General features: G+C 40.8%; 1 protein-coding gene across 1 annotated transcript; it reads left to right on the forward strand.

Annotated features, from left to right (window-relative positions):
• The first annotated feature begins 322 nt into the window (after window positions 1-322).
• On the forward strand, window positions 323-8,470 carry CCDC160 (coiled-coil domain containing 160). Its single transcript, XM_043897598.1, has 3 exons — window positions 323-545; window positions 1,634-1,691; window positions 7,439-8,470. The coding sequence occupies exon 3, from the start codon at window positions 7,463-7,465 to the stop codon at window positions 8,432-8,434; it is 972 nt and encodes a 323-aa protein (XP_043753533.1). The 5' UTR covers window positions 323-545; window positions 1,634-1,691; window positions 7,439-7,462; the 3' UTR covers window positions 8,435-8,470.
• The last annotated feature ends 308 nt before the right edge of the window (window positions 8,471-8,778 follow it).

Here is an 8,778-nt window from a genome sequence, read left to right on the forward strand (position 1 = left end):
GGCGACCTTCCAGAGCTGACCGTCCTCGAGGGAACGTTACTAAACTGCAGGTCTAGGGATTATCCGTGTGCCACTCACTCCTCCGCGACAATCGCAGTGTCCAGGTGGCTTTGTGAGTCACCCAGACCCTCTGTAATAAGCCCACCATGGGTGGGGCTGCCTCGCAGTTTCTCGCTCCTTCTCTCCCTGACTCTTCTCTCTTGCTCCTCTGCTCTCTTGCTCTTCGAGCTCGGCTTTCGTGCAGACAGAAGCCACCGCAGCGCCCGCCCCACCGGGCATGCTCAGTGCTCGGGCTGGCTGTGACGACCGCCAGGCACCGCCGGGCCCGCGCGCCCAGCAGCGGCGCGCGGGTCCCTTTAAATCGGGCCGGCCGGTTGCCAGGCAACGGCGCGGCCCGCGCTGGCGCTGCACTGCAGAGGCTCTGCCCCGGGCCGGCCCGGCCGGGTCGCGGTGGCCAGCGCCGAACCCGGGTCATCTGCCCGCCGCTGGAGGCCGTCTTTAGGGAAGAGGGGCCGGGGCCCACTGGACCCCACCCACGGCGCCAGGTACGTCTGAGCCCAGTCAGGCCGGGGCTCCCCAGGCTCGCCCCTCGCCCTCCCTGGGTGACCCGGGCGGAGGCACCGTCCTCCCCGCCTCGACGCCCACTGCAGTTTCCTCACTCTTTAGGCCTCCGGCCGGGAACTGGCGGGCGTTTGCGAACGAAGGTGACTGGGCGTGGAAGTCGGGGTGTGGAAGGAGGAGTGGGGTCAGGCCTCGTCCCTGCTTTCTCCCAGCCAAGGGGTAGATGGGGGTAGGGCCTGGGGAAGTGGGAGGTGCCACCTGCAGTACCGGAGCCTCGCCATCTCCTCTGCCTGGAAGCTGCGGTGGCAGGAGTTGAGTTAACCATTTACAGAGAAAACCCCCAAACTCTGCATGCTTAGGTGGAGCTTTATAGCAAAAATGTGACTTTCATACTAATAAGGTACTCAGCCTTTCAGAATTAAGGTGACTTCGTATCTTTTCTTCTAGAAAGAGTAATTCCACCTAATAACAAAGAATTGGGGGTAAGAACCGTTCACAGGGCCCAGTTTTCAATGGTTCTTGGCTTCGCTCTCAATATCTGCCAAACAATAGACAAGACAGTTTGTCCCGTGAAGTGGACACTTGGCTCATATGTGAGGACCCTGAAAGATGAAGGCAAAAACTGAGATCACTTTCCTTTTTAATAGTTTTGCAAAATAACTGGACTCTGGGGGAGGGAGCCAAGGCCTTGGCTCCAACCTCTGCTAACGTGGCTCTTGGCATGCTCCTTACTAACAAGCATGCTGCTGTGGCCGCCAGTGGTGGCTCATTTGTTCAGTAGTTGCTAAAGGCAAGAAGGTACAGTGTTGAGTAAGATGCCACTATGATTGTCGTCCCATCTGATATTTGCCTTGCTGGGGGAAGGAAGACTTAATGGCGTAATAGCTGGGAAATTGGGTTGACAAGTTAAAATGAAAACTTGCTTCAAAGTGTCTGATGTTGCATTTCAGATCAGCCAAACAACATTAAAACTATCACTTGTAATTTTAAGCTACATCTCAGATATGAACACAGATTTGGGTATTCTGGTTAATTATATTTTCTAATTAAGCTGTGGCATTTTCCTTTTCAGTTCAATCTGGAGAAGGAGAACAACGGCAACCAACAGAAGACCTTGGACTTCAGGAACTGTAAGTACCGTTGTGCTGGCTGATAGCTTGCTATGGGTGTTGAGAAGCATAGAGCCTCACCCAACATAAAGCTTCAATCTTTTAACAAGACCATTAGTCTGCACTGTCAGTACACTATCAAAAAAGCCTCATAGAAATGCAAAAGAAAAGTGTCCTAAAGACTTTAGCTAAAAAAAAAAAAAAAGACTTTAGCTGAGTCAAGTAAACTTTGAGGGGAAAATACAAGTTCTTTCCCTAAAATGCCACCCATAAAACCTCATAAGCCAAAGGAAAAATTACAAGTATTTACAGAAACTCAATTAGAATCAAAATATCATAGAGTTTTCAGGAAGAATATTAAGAATTATTCACTCAACAAATATTTATTGATGGCTACTATGTGTCAGGCAACAACAAGGGATACAGTGATGAATAAGATGCCAGGAGATCTCAGCATATTGGTAAAATGAAACTGTATGAAATGATGCTGAAGCACAGAAAAAGCTTACAGAGTCATCCTTGCTAATCTTCAAACTGATGCCCCAATTGTAATATTTTTAAGATGTTTATTGGTGGCTCTGAAAAACACTGGGACATTTGGTAAGTTCATGGCAAAGCAATTAGTGATTTTAAAAAATGTAAATCTCTTTGGTGTAGAAAGGCTACCACTCTTCTGCTTAAAATCAGTTTAGCTTGGAAATCTGGGGACATCAACAACTTACAGGATTTAGGGCTAATTCTTCCATGAAGATACAGCTCAAATTAATGTAAGATTCAATTTTAAGTTCCCCTCTACCTACCTTAATAGTACTTCCTTTTTTTTAAACTGACTTTTTCTGAGGTCTGATGACTTCAGACTGGCAACTTTGAAGCACATATCTTTGGAGAAGGGTTGGGTTGTTGGTTGATGTTCCAAGGGAAGGTAAGGAAAATCTAAAAAAGAACAAAACTCATTGTGTACAGTATAAAATTGCGTGCATTTTCGTTTTCACTAATTTCTCTTGACCACCTGGAAAAAGATATATTGTCCATATATTACACCTGAAGAAACTGAGGTTCACAAAAGGTAAGTTTTTATGAAGTTCTAAAATGTGGGAGCCAAGATATCTGACTTCTTCAGTCTTTTTTTTTTCCACCAGAGTTGGCACAGTTCGTTTCTCAAGAACTTTTCTTTTCCTTCTTCCCCACAATTTTGCATGGCAAAACATGTTTACCCACCTTCTTTCAGACAGCTTTGGAGAGTCCTCATAATGGAGAAGCTCCCATAGAGGGGGCAGGTCAGAATCTTCTGGAGCAAGGGAAGAGAGGAATAGTGGCAGTGTTTTGTGCTTGGGAACAGGGGAAGCAGAAAAATAGGTTGAGAACTACTGCTTTTATGTGAGAACAGATTGGACAGTTGAGCAATGAAGGAAGGCCAGTGATCTTTGTAACAAACTTTTCTATTCCTATCTTGGCCAACCAGTTTTTCTGAGGGTTGAGAGAACTGAAACCATTCAAGAATAATGGGGAAAAGTTCCCTGGGCTAAGAAGGGCCTTTTGTCTTCCCCCTTCCTGCCCCTAAGCTGTGACTAAAAGCCACAGTTTTAGTTGAGTGTGGCTGAAGGGCTGAGGGTTATGACATTAGGTTGTCCATCACAGGTTGGAAATGACCTTTTCTAAACATCACTCCCAGTTTACAAAGTTTGGGGCGAAGCACTGTTGCAAGATGGGAAAAAGCTTCTGGAGGTTTCCCAGTCCCTGGCTCCCCCTGCCTCGAAGAATAATTGCCTTTTGCAGGCAGATAGAGATTTATGCAAAAGAGATACTCCTGACATTTTGAAATAAAATCTAATGTAAATGAGATAAGGAAATAGAGAAAAAAGATCTTTGATTTTTACGTCATCAAATTTCCCTAAAGCCTGTGATTTAAAGTATGAATATTTTAGAAAATAATTAGATTTCCTATATTTGATCACTTATTCATCTTAATATGAGCATATTCCCCAGGGCTCCATACCTTGAAAATGAAAATGAGATAGTTTAGTGGGTTTCTCCTTTCACAATAAACAGTGTATTAGTTTCTGGAGCTATTTGAAGACAGATATGCATTCACCTAAGATTTTTATGTAATAGTTTACCTAAAAATCCGTAATAAGTGATCACTGTTCGCTTAGCTCTCAACAATTACACTATGTTATATTACATTATAAATCATTTTCAATTTATTTTATCAGTGGTTCCCAAATTCTTTAGGTGAGTAGAAACCATTTCCATGAGTCAATAAATTTCCTTACTCCACCAAGATGCACTACTACTTTACCTTTGCAAAAATAAGGAAGTTACCAGAGGATGAATGGTGATGTTTCTAGAGAGACACTAACTAGAATAATCAGGAGTCCATTATCAGTTCACGTCAGACACAAATGAATACATGTAGCCATATAATGGACAAGCATCAGTGCAGTCCCAAGGACTTCTGGGAGATCACTGACTTAGAGGACCACTAACGTCATTTTTGTCATATGACTTTATATTGTTTTCCTGTGTTCTGGCTATTTGTTTCTTTAAGCGTTTCATTCCTCTTGGACCTCCTTCCCCTACCCTTCAGTCCTTCAACACCCAATATTGTGTTGGGTAGGCACTTTTAATAAAAAGTGTTCGCAATTGACACTAAAAAGGCCTGCTTATTCTCTCAGTAATGGCTCTGGTTTGATTTGCCTTATGCTGCGACAAATTACCTAGTCAAGTTTATTGAAAGCAAAATGGCTGCCATGCCAGGATAGAGGAAGGAGTGTCATTGTCTCAAAGCATATTTCTTGTCTTTGCCAGAGAATACTAATGTCGTACTTGTTCTGCGAAAAGAACAAAGAGCACAATTTGTGAAGAGAAAATGAGCCTGGCACCTTTTACCCTCAGTCTGGGCTTTGCCATCCTCTGTGACTCGATTTGGGAACAATCCCTTAAAGCATATCTTGCCAATGAAAGAGGAAAAAAAGAAAGAGAAAGGAAAGAAAGAAAGGGAGAGAAAAAGAAAGAAGCAGTTCAGAGACCTCTTGACCCTGCCCTGTGTAAGCCAGGGGAGGGAAATTCCAAAAGGCTTTTCAAACCTTTCTCTTTCTGTCCTTTGATATGTGACATGCAATTCTCCTTACCCTCCCCCATTCATTTTTCCTCTCTCCTTTTGTGGCCCTTTAAAAAGTACCTAAGCTCTGAAAATAGTGCGTTGTTTTCCTTCAATCTGTGGAATGAAACCTATCAGAAGAATAAAGAGAAATTATAGAATAAGCACTGACCTGGGAGACAGGGTCTCAGTTTTACCACTATAGGCTGTGAGGACTTGGACAAGTCACTTAACTTCTTTGAGCCTCAGTTATAAAATAAGTGGACTCTTCCCAGTTCTGTGAAAAGCATTGGCTGTATCAGGAAATTGTACAGAGGCCCAGGAAAGAAAGGTAGTGACACTACAAAAAAAAAAAAATATATATATATATATATGTTTTTAGCCAGAGATTTATGGGAGGGTTGGAGATAGAGTGACTTTTTCAAGGTGCAAAATCATTAATGAAAAGAGCTTTCTATTTAACCTTTATCTCCACCCAGACCTCTGTCTCAGATTTGTCATCGCTATCTCCAAGTATAAAGTGGCCTCACCTGACTTGCCCCGCTGCACACCTCTTTCCTGATCAACCTCATCAATACCTTTCACTCAGAATTTGGTAGGAAGAATAATAGTAATCTCTCTCCCACTGCTACCTGATTAGAAGCATTTTGGGGGCCACTCTGCACAACTTGTGGGATCTTCGTTCCCCAGCCAGGGTTGGAACCCGAGCCCTCAGCAGTGAAAGTGTGCAGTTCCAACTGCTGGACTGCCAGGGAATTCCTTAGATGCATTTTTAAACTCTTACAGAGTTGTCTGGTAAAAATTTGACTGCTAAAAACTGTGGCTGGCAATTAGCATCTTTTCCCTTTGCTCTGTTCCTTTCCTTTATGATCACTGTAATAATCCCCAGCATTTGCATTCATGTTTCTAGAGAGGAGAGCAAGTGCGATTATGATTATCTTCCTCTTTAAGGGCAGATAAATCATTGATGCTTCTGGATGGTGACTAACAGGATAACAGTCAGAGAGGACTATTTCAAGAGAAAGCAGAGGATGCTCCAGTGGCAAATATTGATACATATCATGAATTTCAAGTCTCGACTTACTACTGTGGTCTGATTGACTAAACTTAAAGTTTGGGTTATGGCTTTTGAACCAATCTGTTTAACACCTTCACTGAATATTTGTACCTTTTCCTTTCCTCAAAGCCAAATACTTGTCAGTGGAGCTATATCCTTGGGTGTAATGAGTTACCTTCCCTCTTCTTTTGGGGGGAAGGTGTCAGGCATGTAGATATTGAGTTTATTCTCATAGTCTGTAGCAAGAAAAATTTGTTAGAATTTAAACTACATTTGTTAAAAAGTGTTGAGAAGTAATATACCAAAGAGTGATTATCTCTGTGCCCTGGGATCATGATGAATATTTCTGTGTGTGTGTGTGTGAGAGATTTTCTGTATTTTCCAAAATTTTACAGATAACATGCATGATGATTAGCATCTTTATATGAAATATTATATTAATGACTATAACATTTATACTCTTTAATAATATTAAAGAAAATATTAATTTAAAAATAAACACAACTGCCATTTTTGTTACCAAGATAAAATTACACTTGTGTGCATGGGAAAAATAGATGCAAACATACTTTGATTTTTCTCAGTGGTGATGTTGCAAATATATTGCAGCAATTTAGTGTATAGAATGAATCAAGTGATCCCCTCCTTTTTCTTCCCACCCTTTAGCGGTAACTGCAGTCACCAGTTTGGTGGCTTCAGATGCCAGTGGCCCATCAGTGTGTCGTTTGGGTCCTTCTTTCTCCCTTTTTTCAAAAGTAGTCACTGATCAAATATCTTTGTGTTTTAGGAAAGCTGTATGTTATGGACTCTCTTTGAATAGGGAAGACTCCTTTTAAAACAAAATAAATATCCTGTAACTTTTGTAAATTTAGAAAGTTGGTTGTGGTTTAATATGCTAATTTTTCATCTAAAAATTATACTTGGAGTCGGTATCTTGGAAAAAGAAACCCATTTGGTGGCATTAGTATTTCCAATTGTTGACATTCGGTTCTCATCATGAAATTGCTGTCAAAATGGATTGAATTCTGTACACTTGGCAGTCTTGTCTAAAAGCAAAGCCCAAGACTGGAATAACAGGAATTTACAGGTCAAGACAGAAGGGCATTTGGCAGAGTTAGTCATAAGGAAGTCTGCATGGTATACTTTACCAAAAGCAGCTCACATTGCATTAAGCACTGATGTTTTAGTCACTTTAAAGAATGAATAAACAGTAGTCCAACCAAAAAGAACTAGAAAAAAATCAAGCACATTGGAAACACAGGCTTACCTACTAATTAAAAACCACTTATACTGTTTTGAAACAATCTGTTTTCATGTTGCTTTCTTATAGGATTATTTTCTCTATAATAAATAGCCAAGCTTGTCCATTTATTGGTTATATTTCATAGGATCAGAGAACTTTAAAGCTGGAAGGGTCTGTAGAACTTAGCCAGTTTATCCCTTTCCATTTATAAAAGAGGGAACTGAGGCCTGAGTCGCGTGGTGAATTAGAGGGAGTGCCAGCCCTCAAATATTTAGATTCTTTCACCAATGGGCCAGGATTCTTAGTTCTTTCCACTGTCCCAGCTGCCAGTGTAAATATGTGCCTTGATTTTAAATTTTGTTTTTCAGGAATTGGAAGAGGTGCCTGAAGAAATGGACGCTAGGAGAAAACACTGGAAGGAGAATATGTTTGCTCCTCTTTTCAGTGCACAGGATATTCTAGACGAAGCTGCTCAGCTTGAATCTTCTTCTGAACAAATGACTTTAGATAAGGCCAAGAGAATGGAAGGAATATTTAATTTGTCTAGTAGAAAGTTTCTAGAAGAAAATAAATTTAAAAGGAAAGAATTTATTTCCCAACCAAATGAAAATGAGCAAGAATCAAATTTAATAGAGAGAAAGATAAACATTTCAAAGAGTGAGGCAGACACAAATTCTGCCTCTTGTGAATCATCTAATTTGGACATTGCAACTGAAGAAAGCTTTAATGGCACAGAAGAGCTTCCTGCCTGGGGTACAAAGGAGTTATCAACTCCACCACAAAAAGACAAGAAAAAGAAATTCACTGAAGGAATGTCTCCAAAACTTCGCCTGAATCTTTTGAATGAAGAGCTGGAAGTGCTTAATATGAAATGCAGAAAAATTGAAGAGGAATTTGAAAGTGCAGAAAAAGAACTTTTGAACTCCAAAAAAGAAGTCTCCGCAAAACCCCTAAATTTTCAAGAAGCAGGGGTGGAAACTTCCAAGAAAGACTGGGAGCTTCAAGCTTTAAGAAATGACCTCTCTGAAAAAGCAACAAATGTTAAAAACTTAACTGAAGAGCTCCAGCAAGCCAAAGAGGTCATCCACAAGTTGAGCCTTGAGAACAAGGATTTAAAAGAAGCTGTTAGGAAGTTAAAGCGGCAGACTGAGGTTGGAAATGCACTCCTAAAAGAAGAAATGAAATTGTATTATGAATTAGAAATGGAAAAGATCCATGGAGAGCTCAATGCCATCAAGAATGAACTGAGAACAGAGAAGACCCTACAAGCAAGAAATAACAGAGCCCTGGAGTTGCTTAGGAAACACTTTGCTTCTGTAACGCCGGCAGGTGCCTCTGACAACTTTATGGGGGATTTTTTCTAAAACTTAAAAAAAAAATAAAAACATCCTTTCATTGGACAAATCATTGAGCCAAATCAGTGTTTCTTGTGCTTTCCTTGTGTATGACTTAAAATGTGTGGGACAGGATATAGTTTTCATGTTTGGTGAATCAGGCTATCCATAAAGGCTGTAGACATTAACTTCAAAGCTTCTGCTTTCTCTTTCTAATGAATTTATTACCTAAATCCAAATAGAAATGAAGTTTCAGAAACCTTTATATATATATATATATATATATATATATATATTTAAACTCAGAGACATATAGTGATTCACCAAATCATTGATAAATACAAATCAACAGACATTTGTGATCTTGTGAGCAA

Source organism: Cervus elaphus, chromosome X (genome assembly GCF_910594005.1).
Source record: "Cervus elaphus chromosome X, mCerEla1.1, whole genome shotgun sequence".
Classification (NCBI taxonomy): Eukaryota; Metazoa; Chordata; class Mammalia; order Artiodactyla; family Cervidae; genus Cervus; species Cervus elaphus.